This window comes from Danio aesculapii, chromosome 10 (genome assembly GCF_903798145.1).
Source record: "Danio aesculapii chromosome 10, fDanAes4.1, whole genome shotgun sequence".
Lineage (NCBI taxonomy): Eukaryota > Metazoa > Chordata > Actinopteri > Cypriniformes > Danionidae > Danio > Danio aesculapii.
Window position 1 is genome coordinate 11,520,201 of NC_079444.1, and position 27,972 is coordinate 11,548,172.

General features: G+C 38.2%; 1 protein-coding gene across 1 annotated transcript in view; it reads left to right on the top strand.

Moving 5' to 3' along the window:
• fam163ba (family with sequence similarity 163 member B, genome duplicate a) overlaps positions 1 to 27,786 on the top strand; it is a 51,077-nt gene extending 23,291 nt beyond the window's left edge. Inside the window, exons 2-3 of the mRNA XM_056466168.1 lie at positions 17,133 to 17,248; positions 24,859 to 27,786. Of these exons, the coding sequence (XP_056322143.1) occupies positions 17,156 to 17,248; positions 24,859 to 25,323 (558 nt within the window). The 5' untranslated portion in view covers positions 17,133 to 17,155 and the 3' untranslated portion in view covers positions 25,324 to 27,786. The remainder of the gene's footprint in view (positions 1 to 17,132; positions 17,249 to 24,858) is intronic.
• Positions 27,787 to 27,972: the final 186 nt, after the last annotated feature.

The window sequence follows — 27,972 nt, forward strand, 5'->3', positions numbered from 1 at the left end:
AATATTTAATTTATTTTGCCTGATTGTTGATATATTGGGGCTTCAGGTTGCTGATTCAAGCCTAGGCTGAGTCAGTTGGCATTTCTGTGTGGAGTTTGCATGCCCTCCCCGTGTTGGTGTGGGTTTCCTCCGGGTGCTCCGGTTTCCCCCACAGTCCAAAGACATGCGTTACACAGTAGGTGAATTGTGAAAGCTAAATTGGCCGTAGTGTATGTGTGTAAATGAATGTGTATGGATGTTTCCCAGTGATGGGTTGCAGCTGGAAGGGCATCCGCTGCATAAAACATATGCTGGATAAGTTGGCGGTTCATTCCACTGTGGCGACCCCAGATTAATAAAGAGACTAAGCCGAAAAGAAAATGAATGAATGAATGATTGTTGATATATTGTCAGAGTGACTCTGTTAGCACCGGAAGAGATGATGTTGTATTACATGTAGTCCTTATAGCCTCTTTAATTCTTTTGACCCATATAAAGTTGTCCTTTAGGCTCTATATATTTTTTTTACTTTTCAGGCCAAGTGTGTTGAGATTGTCTGAACATGAATTTAATCACCCAATATGGTTTCTCCATCCTTTTATCTCTTAGAAATAAAAAGAAAATCGTTTTGACTGCAGGGTGTGCAAAACCTAGTTAGTCTTCACTCTCACTTACAGACTTTTATTGCACTTACGGCACATTTAAAAGCAGATTGTGCCTACTAGTTATTTACACAAAGGCTTGGTCAGGGTAAAACAGTTTATCTTCCTGTTAAGTCTGACGTGACCTATAAAAAGACCAATTAATCTTTCTTTGAATCTGTTAGCAAAGCCTTTGTTTGTTTGTGTTGTGGGGGTTTTCTGTTGTATTTAGATCCATGAACATATTTAGTGAGGATTTGGAGGGTAATTAATCTTTATATATACAGTCTTGGAAATATTTCTAATATTGCTATATTATTTTTATATAATATTGTTCTCTATTATTTTTTTATTCAAAATGCCTACTCATTGTGATCTTTGTTTAGATATTTTTTTAATCATTGGTTACCTTAGCATTGAAATTTAAATATTTAAATGTAAATTTTGTTTGTTAGTTCTGTATAAATTTGGTAAAGCCTAATATACATGACATTCTCAATAGTATGCATTTATTATGCAAGGTATATGCATATAACATGCTTACTTATTTAATGCTAACATAAGTATACTAGTGTCACGGTGGCACAGAAGCAAGAAGCAAGAAGGTCGCTGGTTCGAGCCCCGGCTGGGTCAGTTGGCATTTCTGTGCAGTTTGCATGTTCTCCCCATGTTCGCGTGGGATTCCTCCGGGTGCTCCGGTTTCCTCCACAAGTCCAAGGACATGCGGTACCGGTTAATTGAATAAGCTAAATTGGCCGTAGTGTATGTGTGTGAAAGCGTGTGTATGGGTGTTTCCCAGTGTTGGGTTGCGGCTCGAAGGGCATCCTCTGCGTAAAAGCAAATGCTGGATAAGTTGGCGGTTCATTCCACTGTGGCGACCCCTAATTAATAAAGGGACTAAGCCAAAAAGAAAATGAATGAATAAGCATAAATAAGCTAATTTTCATACTGCACAATTTAAATATATCATACATACACTAAAGCTAATGTGTATAATGCTAACATACATAATAAGCATGCTAGCATAATAACAACATTCTTACATACATAATACTAACATACTGTACAATACAGAATGACATTCATGTTGCTAACATACACATTCCCTTATAACATATTAAAGAAACAAGGCTCATATTACAAGTCACCTAGAGTTAAACAGTTTTACCATTTTAGAATCCATTAAGCTGATATCCTGGTCTGGCTGAGGCTATTTAAATCCTATTTAAAGCTTGACTTTTCTGCAGTTGTATTGTGTACTAAAACTGGAGGGAAATGAAAAGTTGCACATATTAAACAGTAACATCCATACTGTTTACTTATGCAAATTGTAATATGGAACATCCATATTGCTTACACAGCTTTTCATATGACCCGGCGCTAACATAGACTATAACATACTTGTTAAAAACATTGTAACAAACATTCTGCTACTGTAACACAAATACTGTAGGGGCTAAAATATGTACTGCTACAAATTCAGACTATGCAATATGAATAGAATTTTTTTTTACAAAAGTACATTTTTAGTTATATCAAACCAAAAAATCTAAAAGTCAAGTACAACTGTCAAAGATAAAGATAGCCAACTTCCACAGCTTTTGAAAGAACCAGAAAGTAGATAAACACGCATACACAGTTTAGAGAAGAAAACGTTCATTTCAATTTTTGGCAAATAAGGGCAAAAATAGTGTGAACTGAGATCTAACAAAGGTATGGTAGCTCACAGATTAACAACAAAATGAAGTAGACTCTGTATTTCTCCATTTTGTGGCCAACAGAGAATAAAATTTAACTGTTTTTGGGAGGGATTCTAGCGTTGGTTTACACACCTCTTAACTAGCATAGCTAGCATGAATACAATGGTCAGCCTTTATTATGCCAATCATGCTAACTGAATAGTTCCACCAGCTTATTCATTATGGTTCATAACGTACTTGAAGTGTGGATTAATAACTTTTTAATACATTTAGCATTTTCAGCAGCAGTAGTGAAGATCATTTTGCACAGTATTGAATATTTTACTTTTTAAATTCAGGTGGTTATACTTTTATTAAAATTACACAACACAGACTCATTGTGAAAATGCACCCCTGTATACATTTTTAGAGAGCGCGAATTATGTAGCCATAGAAACTTATGGCTGCATTTCGTCTTTAAAATGAATGCCTACTGACTGCTTACCTCTGTATGGATGGCTACTGACCGCTTACCTCCGTATGGACGGCTTTTCTGCTGTTACCAGTTTGTCCAGTAGCTCACTACTTACGTAGGTGGACTTGAGACGCAGAGAGGAGTTGACTGCAGTGACTGGGTTTGCTTGACTAAAACAAGCCAAAAAATTAAATAAAAAAAAATAAATAACAGGGTGAGAACATGGTAAGATCTGTAAACATGGTAAAAATCAGGCACCTGCTAGAGCTTTTCTTCGTCTGTATTGCTTTTGAAAACACTGTCGGTTGGGTTTAGGGAAGGGGGCGATCGGGTCAATCCGTGCTTTTGAAAAAACTATTGGCTGGGTTTAGGGAAGGAGTAGGGTAAGGGCGATCGGTCAGATAGTCAGTCGACAGCGACCTCTGGTGGATTTACGTGAGAACAGTAGGCGCAAATGGCACTTGTGAGAGAAATTTGAGATCTGAAAAAGTGCACAGAGCGGCTTCTGGTGGATTCACGGAAGAAAAAAAAAAGCAAAACAATGTACCTCCTGTGACATATTTCGCGATCTCTAGAAATGTATATAAGGGTATGTGTCAATAATGAGCCTTGGTTGAAATTACAGGTTCTGTTTGTTAAAATCAAAAGTTTCTTGCAGTACTGTTTTTGTAATAAATGGAAAGCAAATGACATTTGTCTCCACCTATTTTTATGATCTGAAAAACTGTAGTGTGATCCAAACCATGAGATTTGTATTCCATTACACCACAATATCAGCACCAGACAGGCACTAACTAGCACAAACCAGCCTGAGCCAGCATGAAAATGTATGCAGGTCTAAGGTGGTCTTGTCAGCAGGCTGGCACATCCATATTCAAAGCTCTTTGTGTATGCGGTCCAGATGTATTCTTCAGGAAGTGTACCTGATGCCGCATCGAGTCACAAAGGATCGACTCACAATCTTATCGCGTGTGCAGAAACGAACGACCTTTGTTGCAGGTTTATGTTTCCGCAGTCGTGTCCCCTGTCAGATTGTGTTATTATGCTGTCACATGAATGGATTTGCCTGTGCTGCCTTGCCATGCATCAGTGGAAAATGCCTTCTCATTATTTCCCATGGCACACCTCAAAGAAATTTGCAAACTTCTGTGTCAGGAGTTGTTAAGTCTCTTTCCCATGATTCAGACTCTGGCTTCAGTGCACCTTTGACCTCCCCTTGTAAGGCAAGGGTGATTTTATGAAATCGCTAGCATGAAAGTAAGATGCATGTAAATATATTGGGTCTTTAAAGATTGTTTAACTTAATAAGGCATTATTTTAACAGAAAATACTGTTTCTTCACTAAGCATCTTAAAGGCATTGTTCACTCAAAAATTAAAATAGTTGTCATCACCCATCCCATGTTTAAACCTTTATACCTTTCTTTTTATTTCTTTTTTAATGGGGTGTTCCAAAATGTTTAGGAGGTTGTGTTTATAAGATGCTAAGCAATGTGTGCTCATGCTTCATTTGTAAAAAATCACATACTTTTTTTCAAATATCTCACTTTGATTATATACAGCTACTCAGCTAACATACAAACAACTGTCAGAGTTCCTAGTTCCTCCAAAATGCCCGCCCTCAAGAGGCTCTGATGGGTCAGCTAACATAATGTGCTGTGATTTGCAGATTGGCTTTGCGTCACCAGTAAAAGCGTCACGCCTCTACTAGCACGTGCTTTGCCGTTGTGTAAATACTGTCAGTCAGAGTAGCTGTTAGTCATATCAGTTTGAGCCCAAATCATACAGAAAATGACACAGCTGAACCTCACGCCTGCTCTCTAAAATAAAATCTGATAAGTGTCTTTCACTTATATTCGGAATAAGCATGTGTAAGTACTATGAAATGTTGACATCTTTTGTGAGTTTGATATTTGAGATGTAGAACCCACGGAAAGTGAGAGACACTGCAGCACTGCTGAAGAGTGTGGCTGTTTACAGTGGTTTGATGGATAAATATGAATATGTAGCCAAATTGTTAACAGTGCTAAACAGCACTTCCCTCTGTTTACATCCTTGTTTATGTCCTTTCTACAACATACTATTAATGCTAGAAACTGTGCATGTAATAGATCAATTTTAACAAATTAAATACTTAAGGTTGTGGCTAACAATCCACAGCTTCTGCTACTATGGTTGGAACTGCTCCGTTGAGTAGTTTCAGCCGAAATCAGCACTGAACTGGGAGAGATTCTGGGAGCTGTCCTTTGTCAAATGCTAGCTATATATTTTTATAATTCTCTGGACCATAATTAAAATTAAACTGTAAGCCCTTCTCTCTATGTGTCGTGTCCTTTGGAAGCCCAAATATATAAACAGAACGAACTCTGTGGAAATAGCAGCGTTTGGACAGCATTTTAGCTTTCTCTGCTATAATTCTCTGCTATAACATTACAGCGACTCTGGCCACACCCCTTGGCTGCACGGGGTATATGCACGTGGTGTATGTGTGTAACCTGAAGGGTTTATGATCTCATTTAGCCGGATGTATTTTTTGTAGTCCCTAAACTGCTAAGCTAACTCTGTAAAAGTCAATGTCTCCTTTTGCATTGAACTTTGAGCACACTACATTCAGAGATATTGTTTATGTTCACACAGATACATTGCACATCAACTAAAGTTTTAAATATGATATCGTAGTGGATCACCCCTTTAAGAACACAATAGAAGATTTTTTTAATTAAAGTTAATGAGGACCATCAACTATTTTGGAGTGTCCTTCTGTGTTCAACAGAAACCTATAAGGTTTGGAGCAGCTTGAGGATGAGTATTGTTTTATTTTTGAGTGAACTATCCATTTAACACACTTTAAAAAAAGCTGAAAATCTGCTGGTAATTTACTCACCATCAGGACATTCAAGATTTTCTTTCTTTTTGTACTTCGGTTTTGCATTAAAGAATATTTTTAGCTTGAATTTGGTCCTCTATGATTAACAAAATCCAAGTCGATGGCTGTCAGCATTTTGAGAAAGTCACAAAGCATATACAGGTCAAACAAAATTAATACCCATGGCTCCTGACAAAAACAACAAAAATTGTTTTCTGTAAATCTTGCCTCTTAACAATTAAAAAAATACATATTTAAGTTAATTATATAATTTCCAATATAAATGGCATTAAAGTATATCTTAGTTTAAAACCTTTTTGTTTGTGCATCAGAAGTACACAACGGTAACTGAAAGAAATGATAAAATAACACCTTATTAATAGCCTTATAGCCTTACTACTAGCCTTATAGCTTATTATTAGCTACTATACTCCTTATTAGCCTTAGCCTTGTCAAAATCACTATTAAGTTCAGCTAATTGCATTTTGTATGCATTGAAACTGTAATACTATAATGTGAAGCGGACGCTGACAGGGCAGCTGCGGATCCAAATGCAGGTTTATTGAGAATGGTCAGGCAAGCAACGGTCACAATCAGGAACAAACAGATGTATACAGGGAATCCAGAGTCGTAGTCAAATACACAGGCGATTGGTCAGTACAACAAGGCGAGGGTCAAAAACATGGCAAAGCAAGGCAAGGAAAACATGTTGTAATGTTCACAAAACAATAATCAGTAATCAGTCCAGAATGATTCTCCGGTTGTGAGTGTGTGCAATCAGCAGAATCTAATGTGTGTGCGAACGGTGCATGACTGGAACTTGTAGTCTATGTTATGGCGCATTTGTAGTCCGTTAGCTGCAGCCGCTAAATCACTGGTGATCATAGCAAATACATTATTGTTAAATTGTTTTTAATTATATTTAACTTGCTCTTAAAAAGCATTGCATTTAGTTCAAATATTTTTTAAAGCTATGGTTTGGACTAGAGTTGAGAACTAATAGGAACTAAAGTATATTATTTTCATAATACGTGTCTTTTTAAAATTGTGTCAGTGTACAGATCTGTCACAAGAGAATGAAATGGATTATATCAAGCAACAGAAAAAATCTTTGAAACATCCCGCTGTAAAAAGAAATCAAAGACTTGTCATGGGTTGAATGTCATAATTTGCCTTTGGTGTTGTCATATGATTGGCTATATGTCTTCGTGATGGACAGTGTAAAACGTCACATCAGTAACAGTATGTACAGTATATGTATCAGTCTATGCTAAAAATTCTGCAAAATAATGCATCATAATCATATAAAATGACTCATTTTCAAGTAATACACTGACTTAAAAAAAAGTGGGGCTGATTTCATTAGATATTTTCTTTTTGGATGCTTTGGATGCAGACCAAAAGATATGATTATTCAAAACAAGGCAATGATTAGTCTGGCATCTGTACAAAACCAGTTTCCTATTATGTAACACTATAGATTAAATGAAAGGAAATACAAAAAAATGATACATTAAATATGAAATATGACTGAGCTAAGAAATGAAATAGAAGTACACTTTAAAATGTATATATATTTTAATTATGCAAACTATGCAATGTTTTTAGACAATAAACTTAATGTAATTTGCAATAAAGTAAAACATGGAACAGACAGGTGTATGTGTGATTTTTTTATAAACCTAGAGTAGTTTTAAATATATGCTTTGTCAAACACTGAAATAAATAATACATTTTGCAATCATATTTAATTATTTTTTCGACAGCAGTATATGCTTTGCGCAGGCTTCAAATGTTGCATCTTATAAGGGGATGTGTGCATTATACATGATTAAGCCTAAATGCGTTTACATGCACACTGCTTATTATCCATCTATTGTCCATCAATTTCAGACCAGAAAAGGAGAAACTGCCCACATTCATTCAGGCAAAAGTATCACCAAATACATGTCTGTATTGTGGGCATATACAACAAGGGTGAAATGTCATGTTGATTTCAAGTGTTGAAAGTAAGCACTATTTATCTAATAGAACAAAAAAAATGTTCTTGCTATGATTTATTGTTATTTCTACACATTACTGTTATTTGTTCGTAAATTGACAAACAATTCTTTAAAGAAATCAGTTTCCCCTTCGTATGGGGAACCTCAATGCTATTGTGGAAAATCCGCTATGGGGATTTCGTTCAGAAAGCCAATTGTCTAAAAAAGTATATATTCGGGCCAATGAAATGCCAATGAGTTGGCAGCGTCAGCTTGCGTAGCTGATGCTCGTTGCAATCAATTTGCCAATATAAGCAGAGCGAGAGCAAGGTAAGGCATCCTTTTCGCTTGTCGATGAGGGTTCCTCCTGCTGAACTACATCGATTTTGAGCGAACAAGAGCTGTTTCCCGGTCCAGAGTGTGGCACACATGGCGGCAGACGGTCGAGCTGGGTTTACTCACTTGCCTGGCGTTCTTTGGGTCCGGTCGTCCAGAGCGGTGTGTATAGTTGCACTTTCACCTAAAAGACCAACACAGTCGTGCAGTGCGTCCTTTTCAGGATGTCGCTTTGACTGTGCGTTTCTGGATGTGGTGGTTTCCTGTCCCCGAATGATGGACACGAGCACTGCGTTGCATGTCTGGAGGTTCAGCATGTTAATGCGGTGCTCGCGGGCAGTGCATGCCATCACTGCGGTGGCATGTCTGTTGCGCAGTTAAGATCGCAGCTCGCTCTTGCAAAAGAGCCACTCAACTTAGTTGTCCCCTTGCTCTGCGGCTGGGCATTCGGGCAGATCTGAGGGTTACAGTGGGAGTAAATCTGCCGCCCTCTGGCTTGCGGAACTCTCGCTCCTCCACGCGCTCCATCCAAGCTTCGAGTGAGAGAAGCACTCCGTCCTGGGATGGCTCCGCCCTCTCACTTGATGACATAGAGGCTCAGATGTCCACCGCTGCATCGGAGGACAGGTTGTCATTAGCTGATGAAGGATTCCCTCCCTCCACTCCCTCCACTCGGAAGCGAGTTCGGCGGCGGATCTAGAAACAGACATGATAACCATGCTTTCCCGGGCTGCTTCGGCCGCGGGCCTGGAGATGATTTATCCCCCAGCCCCGCAGCCAGACCGACTAGATGGGTATATGTGGAGGACTAAAAAGGCAAGACCTTCTAGCCTCCCATACCTTTCTTCCCGGAAGTGCACAGTGGGCTCACGCAGTCTTGGAGGGCACCTTTCTCTGCCCGATCAGCGTGCGATCTGCGGACGCATCGATTCACCAGATTGAGAGTGCCATGGCGGGCCTGCGTGGTGCCTCTTTCTGCTGGAGTCAGCCTCGTCTCCTGTCAAAAGCGTGTCGGTTTTCTGCCTCCCCAGAGCCAGAGCCCACACAGCCGTGGGCCAGGCTGCTTCCACCCTGCACGCTAAGGTCAATGCGTGCGCGCTGGTCCAGCTGCACGAGGGTGGTTCCTACCCACGCTTGTTAAAAGCCCTGCCCTGCACCGCACTCGACTGAGCTCCACGGACCTCAAGTCCGCTGCGTGTGCCCTGGGAAGGACAATGACCACATTAGTGGTCCAGGAGTGCCACCTCGGGCTAACCTGGCAAAAGATATGCGCAGAGTTGACAAAGTTTGCTTTCTTGACTCCGCCATATCCCAGACTGGCCTGTTCGGCGACTCCGTCGGTGGATTCACTCAGGAATTCACGGCGTGGCAGTCGAATACGATGGGCTGAGTCACCTATCGGTGGGGATGTAAGACCGCTTCCCCCGCCAAACCATCCACATCCACTGCTTGTCACCGAGAGTGCCCGTCTACGAGAGCTGCCCCGCCCCCACCTGCGCCTCCGGCCAAGTGTCTGCGTTGAGCACCTTGCAGGCAACCAGCACTCCCCGCCCCAGGGCACCGCCAAGTCCAGTAAAACGGACCGCGAAACGCTCCTGAGACGGTCCATCTGGAGAAGAGGGAACTTGCTCTCTCCCCGGTGGGGGGCCGGGCTCTTCATCTAACGGCGCTTAAAAAAACGCCACCAAACAGAGAGAGAGCATTTTTTCCACTTCCCCGTATGTGACAGCGGCTCACAGGTTCCGTGCATTTCGCCAGTGGCTTACAGGTACTGGGAGGACGGTCTCCTTTCTCCCACTCCTCGAGCCCCCCCTCCGGAGTTTGGGTGCGAGGTGAGAATGAATCTCTCGCCTCCAGCTCTTCCGCGGGACCCCGGTGCTTCCTGGATCAGCACACCTACTCCGTGCGTCCCCACAGCTGGTACGTCAGCGATTATAGCGATGAGTCCATTAGCGAGAGCTCTGCCTGCCTGGTTAGCGCGGGACAGTGCATTCATCCTTGGGATTGGTTTGCAGCGATAGACCTGAAGGATGCATACTTTCTCTGTCTCCATTCTTCCACGCCACTGTCAGTTCTGTGGTTTGCGTTCGAAGGTCAAGCTTGGCAGTACAAAGTCCTCCCCTTCGGGCCCTCTCTGTCTCCGCAGATCTTCACCATGCTCGTGGAGGGTGCCCTAGAGCCCCTTCGACTCGCAGGCATCCGCATACTTAATTATCTCGACGACTGGCTGATTTTAGCCCACTCTTGGGAGCAATTGATTTTGCACAGAGACGAGGTGCTCCAGGTGCTCCCTTTCATTACTTTTGACCGCACTCAGACCTTTAGATTATCTGACCTAAAGCCTCTTCATCTGTTATAGTGGTTGGCAGAAGGGAAGTGTCATATCTAAACAGAGGTAGGCTTACTGGATAGTGGATGCCATCACTCTCGCTTACCAAAGCCAGGGCAAGTCGTGTCCTCCAGGAGTGTGTGCGCACTCCACTCGGAGCACGCCGCGCCTCTCTAACAGACATCTGTAGAGCTGTGGGCTGGCCGACACCTACGGTAATACATTTGCAAGGTTTTACAATCTGCGAGTGGAGCCGGTTGCCTCAAGGGTATTAGGTAACCCTTGGTGATTAAGGGAACAACTCGTTTAAGGTGTTGAAACATGCTTGCTGCTCCCCATCCGAAGGGGAACGCTCCGGTTACTAAAGTAACCCTCGTTCCCCAAGGGGGGGATCGTAAATACTATGTTCCATCGCTATAATGATTGCCCTTAGCTGTGAATTTAAGTCTCTTCAGCTAAAAAAGGATGCCTCACCTTGCTCTCACTGTGCTTATATTGGCAAATTGATTGCAACGAGCATCAGCTGCGCAAGCTGACGATGCCAACTCATTGGCATTTCATTGGCTCGAATATATACTCTTTCAGATGATTGGCTTTCTGAACAAAATCCCCATAGTGGATTCTCCACAATAGCATTTCCGTTCCCACCCTTGGGGAACGAGGGTTACTTTAGTAACCGGAGCGTTTTTTTCCAAAAAAGTAAAAACAATAATAATAATAATAATAATAATAATAATAATAATAGCCTAATTTGTGTTTGGCAAGCACTAAATTATTAAAAATTAAATACTAAAATTAAGTAAAATATTGGAAAGAATTGCTGTTTATAAAGAGTTTTTCCTGTAACTTTTTGAAATGCCAACAGTACATGTAATTATGGAAGCACAGATTTATCTTATACATTTATCATAAGGAGAGAGTTTTTTTCCTTCTCTTTTATTATTAAAAAAGAGTCATGGGTGAGTAAATGTGATAACTTTCCCTTTAAATCCTCATGAAATCAGTTTTTTTGGCTTTTATTATGGTTACGTTAGCCTTAAGTTTATCTGTAGACGAGTCTGCTCCAAAATTCTGGTATCTTTGCATTTAGAAGATATAAGAATTCAAAACTTACTGACTGTCACTTTCGTCCATCTAGATCAACAAGTTTGATATGCTCTCAAGTATCTGGAGTGTCTCACTCCTGAACTATAAATAAAAACCAAAGCTTCAGCTCAAATACCACGTGTTCACACAAGTGCTATTTTCTATACTAGTGCAATATATAACACTGTACATAGCACTACCTACTGTGCCACTGCGTCGCCCTGGTTCTTATTCTTTTATAAAAATTCCAAAATTTACTTTTATTTGGTATAGAACCATTGCTTTGAACCATTGATCTTCAAGCATCTTGATGCAACAGCAATTTAATTTCTCTATGGTCAACTGTGTATATATGTGTTTTGAGTGTGTGTTTGCACACATTTTGTAATTAAAGCTACACGTGACAAATATATTGTGATGTGGCATCATATTCTTCATACTGTGATCTAATTTAGCAATCCCCAAGGGAGGTTTGTGAGACAGGCTGAGCCACACTAATGGATGTTCATCTTCATTCAATTACAGTGACGTGTGCACATGATGCTGTGCGTACATGCTGCTTTTACATACGCTCTATGCTTCTCTGCTCATCTGCAACATACTCACCGGCCACTTTATTAGGTACACCGTCCAATTGTTCGTTAACGCAAATTTCTAATCAGCCAATCACATGGCAGCAACTCAATGCATGTAGGCATGTAGACATGGTCAAGACAATCTGCTGCAGGTCAAATCGAGCATTAGAATGGAGAAGAAAGGTGATTTAAGTGACCCTGAACATGGCATGGCTGTTCAGGGCTGGTATTTCAGAAACTGCTAATCCACTGAGATTTTCACGCACGTCCATCTTTAGGGTTTAAAGAGAATGGTCAGAAAAAGAGAAAATATCCAGTTGAGAAAATATTCATGTTGTTGACGCCAGAATTTGGCATCAACAACATGAAAGCATGGATCCATCCTACCTTGAATCAAAGGTTGCGGCTGGTGGTGATGGTGTACCACAGCCTACCTGAGTATTGTTGCTGACCATGTCTATCCCTTTTTTGACCACAGTATACCCATCTTCTGATGGCTACATCCAGCAGGATATTGCGCCATGTCATAAAGCACGAATCATCTCTGACTGGTTTCTTGAACATGACAATGAGTTCACTGTACTCAAATGTCCTCCACAGTCATCAGATCTCAATCCAATAGAGCACCTTTGAGATGTGGTGGAATGGGTAGATTTGCATCATTTATGTGCAGCCGACAAATCTGCAGCAACTGTGTGATGCTATCATGTCATTATGGATCAAAATCTCTGAGGCATATTTCCAGCACCTTGTTAAATCTATGCCACAAAGGATTAAGGCAGTTCTGAAGGCAAAAGTGCATCCTAGTACTAGTAAGGTGTAGATTAGATTAGATTAGATTCAACTTTATCCTAAAGTGGCCGGTGAGTGTATATATACAGATTTTTTATTTTATTGTTATAGGTGAAAAGGTCATACACATGACCTGTGAATGGGGGTCATAGAAAGGGGGTTATAGAAATAGATTAGATTAATCATCTATTTTATTTAAAGCCAGTTCTACCATTTTATTAAAAATACAAAATATACAACATAAATAAAAAAACTATTCCAGAAATAAAATCTTTAAGTGTGGTCTATATATATATATATATATATATACACACACACACAGAATATGTATTCACTCAAAAAACACCAAATAATTTTATTGTTATTATAGTTTGGAAATTATATCGTAATGTATATATTTTAGAAATTAATGCTAATTGATATTTATTATTAAACTGCTAAATTCCTACATATAATGTTCATTTATTTCTTTAATTATTGAAGAAGAAATAACTCGTAAATATGAATTGCACTTTTATGCATTGATTGTTAAGTTCAGCCATGTCGTTGACCCAGGGGTGAGCGGGCCGATTTCTAGCCTCTCCTCAGACTAATATCAAAAATGAGCTGTGACGCATTATTGATGTGCTCTACTAGCTGCCTTTTCCACAATCAAATGAAAACCAACAGTCCTGTTTCATTTCCAGCACAGGTCGATTGATTGCCTTCGACCACTAGACGAATCAGATTACAAAAGCTTTAATTTGATTTCTGAGAGCAGGTACGAAGCAGTCGAGGACAGCTCAAAATAAAGCACACAGAGAAGCCAAAAGATGGTCAAATATTCTTTAAAAAATTGCAAAAATGAGAGTGGTGTGTGCTTTCTTATGCATGACACTATTATTAGAGAAGAGCACAGGAACTAACCGTCTGTTTCCTCCCTCTGCGTTCGGGACGTAATGTTTTTGTTCAGTTTTTTTCTTAATAGTCTTGAGGTAAATTCAACTAGGAGCATGATGGAGGCTCATGTCTAAAGAGCACTCTGTGGAGGAAAGAAGACAGATGAAGCTCATTACACTTCATTGCCATTATACAAGATTACTTGCTTTTGTCACTTCACACATGAATTACAGTACACGTTGTTAGAGCTGATCTTATTTAAGCGTTTTTGCCTAGCAAATGTTAGCAGTTTTTAAAGCTTCAGTTAAAGTCAGTGCTTAGAGATAAAAGACATAAAGTAAAATCTGACTGTTGTTTTTTCACTGAATTTCACTGAAAAGGGAAATTAATAATAAATAATAGAACAAGTAAATACTATATGTGTAACAAAAAGAAGATATAAAGATATATTGCAAGATATAAACTAAGAAGTTAAAAAAAAAATTTATTGCTTAATAATAAACTTAAAATTGTGATAATACACACAGAATTGTGAGAAATAGTCAAAATTATGAGAAAAAAAATTTAATTGTAACAATTGAACTCAAAATTGGTTACCCAGTACTGGCTTGTAGCTGGAAAACATATGCTGGAATGGTTAGCGGTTCATTCCGCTGTAGCGACCCCTGATAAATAAGGGACTACGCTGATGTAAAATGAATGAATGAATGAAACTGAAAATTGTCAGAATTACAATAAACTAAAAATAAAAAAAGATTTTATCTTTTATTCAAACGTCCAAAGTGAGGAATAGTATCAATTCATCCTAATCGTGAATAATAAAATAGTATTTTAACTTTAGCTCTTTAAAGGGCCATGAAACCCCCCTGTCTCAGCAGGGTGTTTTCACACCTCTAGTTTGAAAAAGTCAGGAGTCCAGCTTTGTTTAGGTGGGAGTGGCGAAAGAGGGAAGGGTTTGCAAGAAAAGGGGTGTTTCAGTGCATGTGCTGATTTTCAAAGCGGCAACACAAACACTGACGCAGAGATAGACAGAGTTGCATTTTGAATGTTCCCTTCATGATCCCGTTGTACAGTACATGTCATTGCACATAATTCCACACTGCGCTATCCACTTTTCCTCTGGGGTTTCGGGTGTTTTATTTTTAGTTTGATGACTTTAACTGCAGTTTGGCACTTTCACTTTCAGGAACATTTCATGCATGCCCCCGTGACAAATGAGATATTGAATGCGAGTATGAACTGCTGGAAGAGTGTTGTTTTAATGGAATTTGATACTGCATGATGAATGGGAGAAAAAAAACTCCTCATTTCTTATTAGAAACACAGCCATGTGTGTATAAACTGTCCTGTCACAAAATGCGGCAAAAATCCTACATGACGGTAGTAGTTTGATTAAGGTGTTTACATGTTTACATTCAGAGAGCAGCATTTACAGCGGATCTTTCAGTCCCTACTACTGACTAATATTACTGTAAACTTAGTAACTAAATCATTTTGAATAAGTCTTTATAAACTGAAAGAGTACTGCTGACGATACTGACTAACTTTGCCATCTGAATAAACATAACAGAACACTGGAACACTGATCACACACTTACCAAATCTGTAGCGACAGGACAATCAACAACAACTGGAACCGCATCTTTTTTAAAAGAAGACGAGTGGCAAATCTGGATTTCACCGTTTCCAGATGCGAAAAGCTCTCGGGTAAAAGATGTTCCTCACAAATGTATTTTTGTCACGTGTAATCCACACACGTGAGTCCAGCTGTGCTCTCATAGCAGGGAAATTTATAAACGCAAAACTGAAGACCCATGTCTCTGTACAATTCTTCTTCTACTGCTTGTTTGAATTACGGTTGGCAACACAACGTGGCGTCTCTCTGCCGCCTGAACACTGTAACAGGTAAAAGTGTCTTTGAAGCAATATCATGCATTTTAATGAAGTTGCTCCTCATTCACAATGGAGCATGGTGATTGGTCCGAACCAAGTCTTTTTCATGAATTAATGCTGAAAGCTCTAAGACGTCATGTTGTACCCGCCAGTACAGACATCCAGTTTCCATGCTGGAATTTACACAAGGGTCTAATCGCCGTGACGTAGCTTCAAAATTTCTTTGCAATTTCTTTTCAAAACAATGGTATAATTCATTTTTAAAAGATGTGTGCAGTTAAAAACGTAACTTCTGCCAAAACAAATTCAAAATTTTATGCCAATTTGTTTTTGTCCAATCAAACATCAGAAGTGCATTAATATATGAGGAACCTGAAATAATCTTACAAAGAGTTTTCATTGTAAGTTAAAACAGTAAAGAGAAGGGTCAACTACAAATAAAAATAAAATTTGGTGTCAATTTAGTTTCCTTCAGCCCATCAAATATGTAGATGACCTTTATTATATAAAGCACAGTTTTCATTTGAAAGAGTGGCTCTAGGTGATTCATTAAATGTAAGTCATTGGCAATGAGCCCTTAAAAAACAACAACATGCAGGCAAGACAAAATAGTCGAAGCTGATGATACACTGAAATCTTATTAAGTGAAACAGTTATTCTAGACAACAACAAAAACAGTTTCTGAGCAAACAGTCCTGAACATATGTGGGGGCGCAAACTCATACGTGAGCTGACACACTTTCTGGTGACGTATTTGCCAGGTGATTAAAGGTAATAATGGTGTAAAGAATGTTTAGTTTTGTGCTCAGACCATCATCACCGATGATCATTTCACTTCATAAGAATCCAGTGCCTCTTCAGGAGCCACAGGTTTTCATTTCTAAAGGTGTTTACTCTCTTAGCAACCACTGACTTGCATTTTATGAGTCATCAAGGACCACGGTTTCAGATAAAAATCTTCATTAATCTTCTAGAGAAATATTAAAGTCACCTACATCTTGCATGGCCTCAGCGTGAGCAAATTAACAGCAGATGTTCATTTTGGGGCGAAGGATTTGAACTAATAAGGCCTTGCTGTAAAGTGCTACATATCATTTCAGAACAGACGACAGTTGCAATAAATATTCAGCTCATCATGGCCCCCTGCTGGTCTGGAATATTGTTTTTGTGACTAATGCTAATATATTTATTTGATAGATCATTTTTTTGGTAGATTTTCTTTTTTACTGAAGTTCTGGGTTAAATACGAAACGGTTCTTCTCTATTATTCCACATCTTTGTTTATTGACCTTCTGTATTGGCTATTGTCCTTTTTATCAGTCATCTTGGTCCAAGGTTATGTCTATCACTTCCTGTCTTTCCGACCTTCATTGTCGCTCACAAGGTGTTTCTTCTCTCTCTTTTTCTCCCATATGTTCTGCCCATTCTCATTCATCCCTGTGCGCTGATGAATTTGCGCACAGGGATTAATTGAAAGCATAGGTGCAAGGAAACATTTATCACACTGATATGTCCATAAAATCTGGTGGAGCTAATAGAGTTCAGTTGTGCACACACTGGTTGTGTGGATCAGGAGCAGCTGCTAGACCTAACGCCTGTGGTCTTTCTCTCTTTTTTTTAGGGTGTTGATGGAGAGCCTTTCGAATGACAGCCGGGACAGTGGTAATCACAGGTGGAATTCTAGCTACAGTAATCTTACTGTGCATTATCGCTGTACTGTGTTACTGTAGGCTGCAGGTGAGACTCTTTCATTCTTCATATCTGGTTTGTATGTATATTAATAAATACAGATATTTCGCACAAATTTTTTATTTACTGTTGATTCACTCACCCTCATGCCTTTGAAAATGTAGGCCCACATAGAAATGTGATTTACAGGGATGGAAATACATGCAAATTAGTTATACATTATACAAGTACATAACTTGATTTGATATATATAATACATGTCATATATGCAAAATATTTTCAAAATATTGCAAAAAATGGAAGCTTAAATTATGTTTTCAATGATTGTAATTACAAAATATACACATATACAGTTGAAGGCAGAATTATTAGCTCCCTGTTTATTTTTTTCCCCAATTTCTCTTTAACGGAGAGAAGATTTTTTCAACACATTTCTGAACATAATAGTTTTAATAACTCATTTCTAATAACTGATTCATTTTATCTTTGTCATGATGAAAGTACATAATATTTTATTAGACACTTTTCAAGACACTTCTATACAGCTTAAAGTGAGGTTAATTAGGTTAATTAGGTTAACTAGGCAATTTAGGGTAATTAGGCAAGTTATTGTATAACGATGGTTTGTTCTGTAAACTATCAAAAAAATACAGCTTAAAGGGGCTAATAATTTTGACCTTAAAATAGGTTTTAAAAAATTAAAAGCTGCTTTTATTCTAGCTGAAATAAAACAAATAAGACTTTCTCCAGAAGAACAAATATTATCAGACATACTGTGAAAATTTCCTTGCTCTGTTAAACATCATTTGGGAAATATTTAATAAAGAAAAAAAATTAAAAGGGGGCCTAATAATTCTGACTTCAACTGTATTTTCAAATATATTAGGTATAATTTTATACATGTCTTTATATATTGTCTTCATATATGTATGTATAAATAATTTTAACAAAAATATATGTACGTATTTGTAATAACAATGGTTGGAAAATAATATTTATAACCTGGCATTTTTGCAATATTTCAAATATAATAATCCAAATATGAGCTTGCTTCTCATTTTTTTGCATGTATCAGATTTCTTAATGGGTGTTTTTCTTTAGTAGAACATTAAAGAAGATTTTAGCTGAATCTGCGGTCCTTGGTGATTTATATAATGGAGTTAACTTGTTAACAAAGGTTCGGCAAAAGGACCATGCCTCACTTTGTCTCCTTAACCAATCACCTACTCCCTGAAAACTTATTTAAGGCAGACCAGCCTTCTAGCACTTTTCTTCTCGTTCTCTCGAACCCACCCTGCCTCTATTTTCTTGCTTCCAATTAACAATCCTATAACCCTCTCTTCACTCCTAAGTTGAATCGGGGGGTCCAATCACTCTACCAAAATATTACAGAGACAGATCCCCCACTCTGAGTCTCTTAGGGCACCCGATCAACCTACCTACCTGTTGACTGTTTATCATCTTACTTCCCTTCCCCTTCATCCCACTGTTCTCTTACCATCCCTTTCATCCCTACATCCCTACAATAAAGTCTAGCTCAAAGTGTGGCATGGTCCATGCTGGTGAACTGCAAGTCAGTGGTCACTGTATTAATGAATGAGGATGAACTTTCAAATACTTTAATCAACAAAATACACTAAACAAACAGGTGGCGACAGCCCCTCACGAATAGCTGCATAAACAGAAACTGAAACTAAACATACCACAACATGATCCAGGCCTGCTCTATTCTCGTCTTCCACTTTCTCCTCCTTTTAAGTTTCCAGAGCTTGGCTCTTGGCCCCACCCCACTCACTACAGTCACCAAAAATATAAAACATAAACAAATACAAACAAGTCCAAGGCGTCACAGTGGCACAGTAGGTAGCATGATCGACTCACAGCAAGAAGGTCGCTAGTTCGAACTTCGGCTGGGTCAGTTAGCATTTCTGTGTGAAGTTTGCATGTTCTTCCTGTGTTCACGTGGGTTTCCTCCGGGTGCTCCGGTTTCCCCCACAAGTCCAAAGACATGTGGTACAGGTGAATTGGGTAAGCTAAATGTTTCATAGTGAATGAGTGTGTATGGGTTCATCCCAGTGATAGGTTGCAGCTGAAAGGGCATCCGCTGCATAAAACATATGCTGGATAAGTTGGCAGTTCATTCCACTGTGGCGACCCCTGATTAATAAAGGGACAAAGCTGAAGAGAAAATGAATGGATGAATAAAACAAGTCCAAATCAATACCTGTTTCCTCCAGGTGCTCTGGTTTACTCCACAGTCCAAAGACATGTGGTATAGGTGAATTGGGTAAGCTAAATTGTCCGTAATGAATGAGTGTTTATGGATGTTTCCCAGTGATGAGTTGCAGCTGGAAGGGCATCCGCTGCATAAAACATGTGCTGGATAAGTTGGCGGTTCATTTCACTGTGGAGACCCCTGATTAATAAAGGGACTAAGCCGAAAAGAAAATGAATGAATGAATTAATATATTAATCAAACATGATTAGGAATTACCGAGGACCACGGATTCAGGTAAAAAAGAAAAAAGTCACCTACATATTAGATGACCCGAGGGTGAGTAAATTGACAGTAAATTTACAGCTATCACTTTAATTTGCCACTTTATTGGGGATGTATCAGGTTAATCCTTAATGCAGTGATTTAACAATTTAGTTACTGAAGTATGTCATCTGTGCATCCATCATGTAAATCTCCAGTTCCAGCACATTGCAAACATGCCTTGTTGATTGAAATCTGTGGATCAATTTGAATGTATTAATCTTGCTTTAATGGTCAAGAAACCAGTTGAATGATTTGAGAAGGACTTGATGTGGTCAGCAACAACACCGGGGTAGACTGTGGCATTTAAACAATGCTCAATTTATAATATGAAGCCAAAAAGTGTCAAGTAATTATCTATCACACACAATGCAGTCTAAACTGCTGGCACAAGAAAGAATATAGTTATGCTTTTTGTACAGTTCTGGTGAGCCCGTGTGAATTGTAGGTTAGGTTTCCTCTTCTCAGCTGCAGACATGTTGTGTGTTTAAAGATGCTCTTCTGTGGACCTCACTTGTAACAAGTGGTTAATTAAATCTGACCTCTGCCATCAACTGGTTATTTTTATCCACAGAACTGCCTGAATTTTTTTATATTCTCTGTATGCTTGAGCATTGAAGTAGATCTTTAATTTCTGAAACACTCAAACCAAGCATACTACAGTCACTTAAATCACCTTTCTTCCCCATTCTGATGCTGAGTTTGACCATCAGCAGATTATCTTTACAGTGGGTGCTTCTCAATTCTTTTTTGTGCATCCTCGTTTCTCTCCTCAGTTGCTTTCATTGTGTCTTAGCTCCACTCCCTTAGAATGCAAGAGAAGCACGCAAGGAAAAGTTGCGAGGACAGAGGAATTGAATCAAGTGAAATTATATATCCTCTCTTCCGTTTGCATAATTCAAAGCATCATCATTAATGAATACTGTATATCACTAATTTTGCTTGCACATCAGTGTTCTTGAATATTATTGAATATTATACACAGTTGAAGTCAGAATTATTAGCCCCCCTTTTAATTTTTTTCTATTTTAAATATTTCTCAAATGATCTTTAACAGAGCAAGGAAATTTTCACAGTATGTCTGATAATATTTTTTCTTCTGGAGAAAGTCTTATTTGTTTTATTTCGGCTAGAATAAAAGCAGTTTTTAATTTTTTTTAAAAACATTTTAAGATCAAAATTATTAGCCCCTTTAAGCTATATTTCTTTCCATATTCTACAGAACAAACCACCATTATACAATGACTTGCCTAATTACCCTAACCTGCCTAGTTAACCTAATTAACCTAGTTAAGACTTTAAATGTCACTTTAAGCTGTATAGAAGTGTCTTTAAAATTATCTAGTCAAATATTATATACTGTCATCATGACTAAGATAAAATAAATCAGTCATTAGAAATGAGTTATTAAAACTATTAGGTTCAGAAATGTGTTGAAAAAAATCTGTAACACTTTATAATAACTACACACTATAAATCATCTATTAAGCATTAGCATCTAGTGAATTCATTATCTGTTAAGCATTAACTCTACATTAATAGACGTTAGTAAGCAGTTTATAACTGCAGCTACAAATGCTCTATTCTTGACTTACAATCACATTTATAATGTGCTTAATAATTGTACTTTCACACTTTGTTAATGATTTATTTTTCATTTTAAATGAAGTATTGGATTATTTACAAAGCATTTATATAAGCATAGTTGGTTGTATTTTAAAGTAGTTCAGAATAAATTAACAAATGATTAATAAACTATTCTAATTAACATTTATAATTCTTATTATTCAGGCATATATTAATAGTTAATTTGAATGTTTATAAAGACTTTATTAACTCAACTTCATCCAGTTTTGTGACCTAATCTAAAGTGAGGACTATTTATGCTTTATAAATCCCTTATAAATGACAATTAAAGACTGTTATATTCTAAACAGGAAAAAAGAACACAAATGACTTTATTCATACCTATTCGTTTGAAGATACACAAATAAAACTGTACTTCAAATGAAAAATAAATCTTTGCAACCTTATCTAAAATAAAGTTACTGTAGAGTTTAAACATTGCATCCTATTATATTGTTAACTTATTATATTGTTGTTGTTTTATCAAATTTTATGTCGTATTTTGACACTCCTGTTATTCAGCAACATTTTAGATAAGATTGCAAAGATTATTGTTTATTTAATACAAAGCCTTTAATTGTCATTTATATGGAATTTATAAAGCATAAATAGTCCTCACTTTAGATTAGGTGGATGAAATTGAGTTAATAAAGCATTTATTAACATACATAGTAACCATTAATATATGCCTGAATAATAAGATATATAAACGTTAATTTCAATAGTTTATTAATCCTTTACTAACTCATTCTGGATGATCTTAAAAACCTCCAACTACTTTTAAATACAAATGGTTCGTAAATAATCCAATACTTCATTTAGTAATGAAAAATAAATCATTAACAAAGTATGAAAGTACAAGTATTAAACACATTATAAATGTGATTGTAAGTCAAGAATAGAGCATTTGTAGCTGCAGTTATACACTGCTTATAAACCCTATTAATGTAGAGTTAATGCTTAACAAATAATGAATTCACTAGATACTAATGCTTAGTAAATGATTCATAGTGTGTAATTATTATAAAGTGTTACCGAAAAAAATATTCTCTCCGTTAAACAGAAATTGGGGAAAAAAATAATGAGGGGGGCTAATAATTCTGACTTTAACTGTATATAATAGTCTCCACTAAACTTTTTTCATTTTACTTGTTATTATTAACTTTTTATTTGCACAGAAAATTGTTACACCAATATTGAAGGAACTGTGAAAGCCACCCACATTTACCATAATTTTTTTTAAAATGCTTAATTATTCACATTAATGTGTGTATGAACTTTCTGCTGTCGTTGTCTTGGCACATTCTTGGCACAGATGGAGCTGGAGATGGGGAGGTGATTTTACATTGTGCGTCACATTTAGTCAATAAACACTTCCGCAAAGGATCCTGTGTATCCTCGCTCATGACTCCTCAGGAAGCCTCCTCTCTCAATCCTCACCTCCTCGGTGTGCAATTAGACGATTGAAATGTCCTACAAGATGGCTGAGCTCGATCAGTTTCCAGGTTGTAGTATCAAGGAAGGTTATTGAGAAGCACCCAATGTCAACTGCTTCATCCAAAATTGCCCCTATACCCTACATTAGTGAACTCAGCACTGACTGCACCAGAAGGGATGCCATTTTGTTTGTGCTTTGCTGAATGATAAATCTGTCAGACAGATTAGATTTTCAACTTCTTGGTCAGATCCTGTCACAAAGTCTGCACAAAGAGTCAGAGTGTATTGTGGGTATTTTCAAGTGGTGTAACGGATCACGGATGATTGCATCTAGATGATCCGTGATTGCATCTAGATGATCCGTGATTGCATCTAGTGAATTCATACGGATCACAACCCACTCATTTCAGAACGCACATGACCCGAGGATTAATACATTTTTAACTTGTAGATTAATCCTAAATTTGTAAAGATCACAGAGAGATCGCCTCTCGCGTCATTCAAATCGCATTTATGAAAGCATTTAGGCTTTCCTGTAAAATATAATGATGACCGAAGAAGTCGTGGTAGGTTATTCAGGATGTGTTGGGTTTCTTAGGTTATTAAAGGAGTTTTCTGTCACTACTTGTTTAGCCTGCATTAATGCATTCAGTGTAAGCTGCACAATTAATCATTTAAATATCGGGATCCCAACACCAGCTCAACATAAATTATAAATGATGGTGATTTGCATATGTTTAATAATCCTTCGAATCGCTGCATTCAAATCTGTGCTCGAAAAACACAAAAATCAGGAAAGCGATTGAGTCTTTAGTCTTAGTTAGGTACAAACAGTGAAAAAACACAGAAGTAAGGGGATAACCGTTTATAGTTGATGTTTATGATAAAGATTAAAATCAGCGTCATATGCATTTTACTTGAGGTTCAAAAATGAAATTTGTAGGCAGCAATTACATTATTTAACCAGCATCAAAATATGCCACTGAATAATTCTTAAAAAATTACACATCTAGCAGTGAAACATGAAGTTTTATGAGTGAATAACTGAATCATTTATTGAAAATGAGACTAGAATAAATATCGGTTGTACAAATTGTAATATTAAATTTCGACATTAAGTTCTATCAGCAACAGTAGTAGTAACAATGAATTTTTCACAGTACTAAATATTTTACAATTTATTTTTATTCAGCTGATTATTTCTTTATATTATTTGTAATAAAATTACAGGTTCTCAGTTCTGTTTGTTAAAACCAAAAGTGTCTTGCAAATTACATTTGTCTCCTCCTCTTTTTGTCTGATCTGAAAAATGGTCTGATCCGTGACCAAAAAACCATAATGTGATCTGAACCATGAGATTTGTGATCCGTTACACCTCTAGTATTTTCTAGCCGTTGAGTGTACATGCGTTGTACACTTGTTATTGCAGTGCATTGTGGGATTGATTGTTTGAATCCACTTCAGAACATTCACTATGGTTTCGGACACCACTAGAAATGGCTGCTTTGTCAAAAAGTGCACTATTTAAGGGTATGGGGGGGGGGGGGGGGGGGGGGGGGGGATTGTGAATACAGTCTATGTGGTTAAATGCATATAGTTAAAGTTGCTGCCACATGATAGACTAATTACATGTTTGCATAAATAAGCTGTTTAAACAGATGTGTCTAATCAAGTGGCCTGTGAGTGTATAATGCTATGTTTTACTGCCTTCTTTTTGTCTAGGTAGTATTGTTAAGGCATGCTCTTCAATTTCTTTTGAAACTGTTACTTTTTGCATGATAGTAAAGATTTGATTTAGATAATGATTTGTAGTACACTAAAAAGGCACATTTAGCAATGCACATGAGACAATAATTAGTCATAATTACCTCAGATTTATGTAAATTTGCATTGTTTTTTTCTTCTTCTGCGAAACACAGAATGTCCTAAACAAATAAGTCCTATAAGCCATAAGTAAATAAGTCCTAAACAACTTTGATTAAGTTTTTGGGTGTTATTTTGCACACACACTGCAAAATATAATTCTCTTACACTCTCTCTCCTTGCTCCCCTCTAGTACTATTGCTGTAAGAAGGAGGAGTCGGAGTCAGAGGAGGAGGAGCCTGACTTCGCTGTCACGTCTCGAATGCCGCCAGTACATTCAAACCACAACATCCTGGCCGCCGCGGTTCCTACTGCAACCACCCCTAATGGCCCTGCCCTCTTCACCCCCCCGCCGGCACGAAAACTGACCCGCTCACAGACATACTGTCCATCCTGCACACATTACGACCTGCCGTTTTACCTGCAGCAGCCAGATGGCCTGCGAAATGGCGGTGAGCGCATTAGCTACCGCGGAATGCATCAACAGGATTTGGGTCTGCCCACTCCGCTGCCTGTCCAGTTGCCCACCCCTATACCCACCCCACTGCACAGCCAGCTGCCGACGCCACTACCCAACTACCACAAACTAAACCTCAGCCGCTCGGTCACCATGAGAGAGATGTTCACACGAAGCTGCAGCATTAGCACTGATGTGTAGCTAGCAGGTATACTAACAGCTAACTGAAACTTTAGAAACAATTCCTAGAGTGCCGAGCATTCAGAAAGACGGCCCAGTGTGTTCAGGAACTATAAAGGCAAAAATGGGGTGAAAAACAGAGATTTGGAGAACCTCCTCATCACTTGACCTCAGCTTCACTCCTGAATCCCTTTTTCTGTCTTCAGTAACTGGAAAGAAGATTCACAATGGGACACCGGTTTTTATGCTCTCCTTACATTTTTCTGAAAAGACGCACCAATACACAGATACACTGGCATCTTTTTCAGTATACGGTGTGAAATGAATCTTTTGTAAGTTTCATGTAGCTCGAAAAATATTAGCGGAATATTAAGTGATTTAGCCAACGATTTTGTTTTATCAAACATATAATGAAAAGCCTTAAGCAGGCTTGCAATAAAACTGCTAGATCGAAGTGTGCCATCAGCAGACAACAATATGATGTAAGCGTTCGATTATTGAGGTAACATATGGGATGAGAGGCATTATTTTATACTGAAGTAATTAGTTTACATGTGTGATTCTATATATTGATAGATGTTTCCACAATTGCAAACTGTTTATTCTTTTAGATGTTTAAATGATTTGTTCAACCCATGATCATTCTGAAAACGTACCTCTATATACATTTCTGGAGTACCCCACATACCTCCCAGGAGCTATGTTTTTTTGCAGTTTTTGCGAATCCACCAGAGGCCACTGAGATCTCAAATTTCTCTCGCGAATGCCATTCGCACCTGTTGTTCTCATGTAAATCCACTAGAGGCCGCTGTGAACGCTTTTTGAGATCTCAAATTTCTGTCGCGAGTGCCATTCGCACCTGTTGTTCTGGCGTAAATCCACTAGAGGCCGCTGTGAACGCTTTTTGAGATCTCAAATTTCTGTCACGGATGCCATTCGCACCTGTTGTTCTGGCGTAAATCCACTAGAGGCCCCTGTGAACACTTTTTGAGATATCAAATTTCTGTCGCGAGTGCCATTCGCACCTGTTGTTCTGGCGTAAATCCACTAGAGGCCGCTGTGAACGCTTTTTGAGATCTCAAATTTCTGTCGCGAGTGCCATTCGCACCTGTTGTTCTGGCGTAAATCCACTAGAGGCCCCTGTGAACACTTTTTGAGATATCAAATTTCTGTCGCGAGTGCCGTTCGCACCTGTTGTTCTCGTGTAAATCCACCAGAGGCCGCTGTCGACTGACTGTTTGACTGACTGAATGAATGACTGACTAACCGATCGACTGATCCACCCTCCTCCTTCCCTTAACCCAACCAATAGTATTTTCAAAAGCACCGGTTTACCCGCCCACCCACTTCCCTAAACCCAACCGACAGTTTAAAAAAGCAATGCGGAAAAAGAAAAGCCCTAGCCTGATTTTTACCACGTTTTCAGATTTTACCACATTCTCACCCTGTTATTTACTTGTTTATTTAATTTTTTTGGATTCTTTTTTTGTCTTAACTGCTTTCTGAAACCATTCTTCACTGGACTTGAACTCTGTAGTTGTGGTCAAACCCTTTCTGCGTGTCAAGTCCACCAACGTACATGGCGAGCTACTGAACAACTGGTAATAGTGGGAAAGGCGTCAATACGGAGGTAAACGGTCAATTGTAAGTGAGAAAAGAAACAGCGTAATACCGCCCCCTAGCATTCGTTTTAAAAACGAAATGCAGCCATACGTACCTCTGGCTACATAATTCACAATTTCCAGAAACGTATATAGGGCTACGTTTTCAGAATGAGCCTATGGTGGACTTGTTCTTATTTATCTAAAAAGGGACACATGTTTGTTTTACTGTTTTATTTTACAAACCTGGATGTGAGACAGAGACGAAGAATGCGGATTCTTGAATTCAAGGGCTACATTTGCTCTTTCTAAACGCTGCTTGTTGGACTATGAACAGAACATCTTCTGCCTGAAGGCTTTTCTTTTCTATCTCTTTCTCTCTACATGCTTACAGAGGCATCAATTAGCCTATTTTTCTGCGTTGTTAATGTGAAAACAAGTGGGGCGTTACACTAACTTTCTTCTTTTTAATAATGGCGGTTATTATGAAGAATATTTGTTCTGTTTCTAGCCTGTCTGAAAGTGGTATTTATCTCTCGCTGGGTGTGTAGCCGCACATTACAGGTGACTTTGTGATCACCACGTGGTTGTGTTGTGATTTCGGATTTCTCTCCTAGCTCTTCTTTCACTCATCGGGACCTGTTTCAATCTCACGCTGTCTCTCTTATGTGCGCACATACACGTTCAGTGCCTGTTAATACCAACTCTATTATTATTATTATTATTATTATTATTATTATTATTATTATTATTATTATTATTATTATTATTATTATTTCTGACTTGTTTTGCATCACTGCTTTATCACAGTATTTTTGTTTCATACATAGGTAAATAATATTGTTTCATGTTCTAAAGTGATGCCGAAATTGTTCCTGTAATTGATAATGCAACTAAGAATACAATGTGGATAATAAATTGGTTGAAAACATTTTGGCATGTTTTTAATAGGTGAATATGACGTTTAAATCATTGTTTTGGTGGAGTTTTGGGTCAAAAAATGTTTTATTACATTTTAGTGATGTTTATAAATGAGAGAATCGAACACCAGTTTTATTGTTTTAATTCT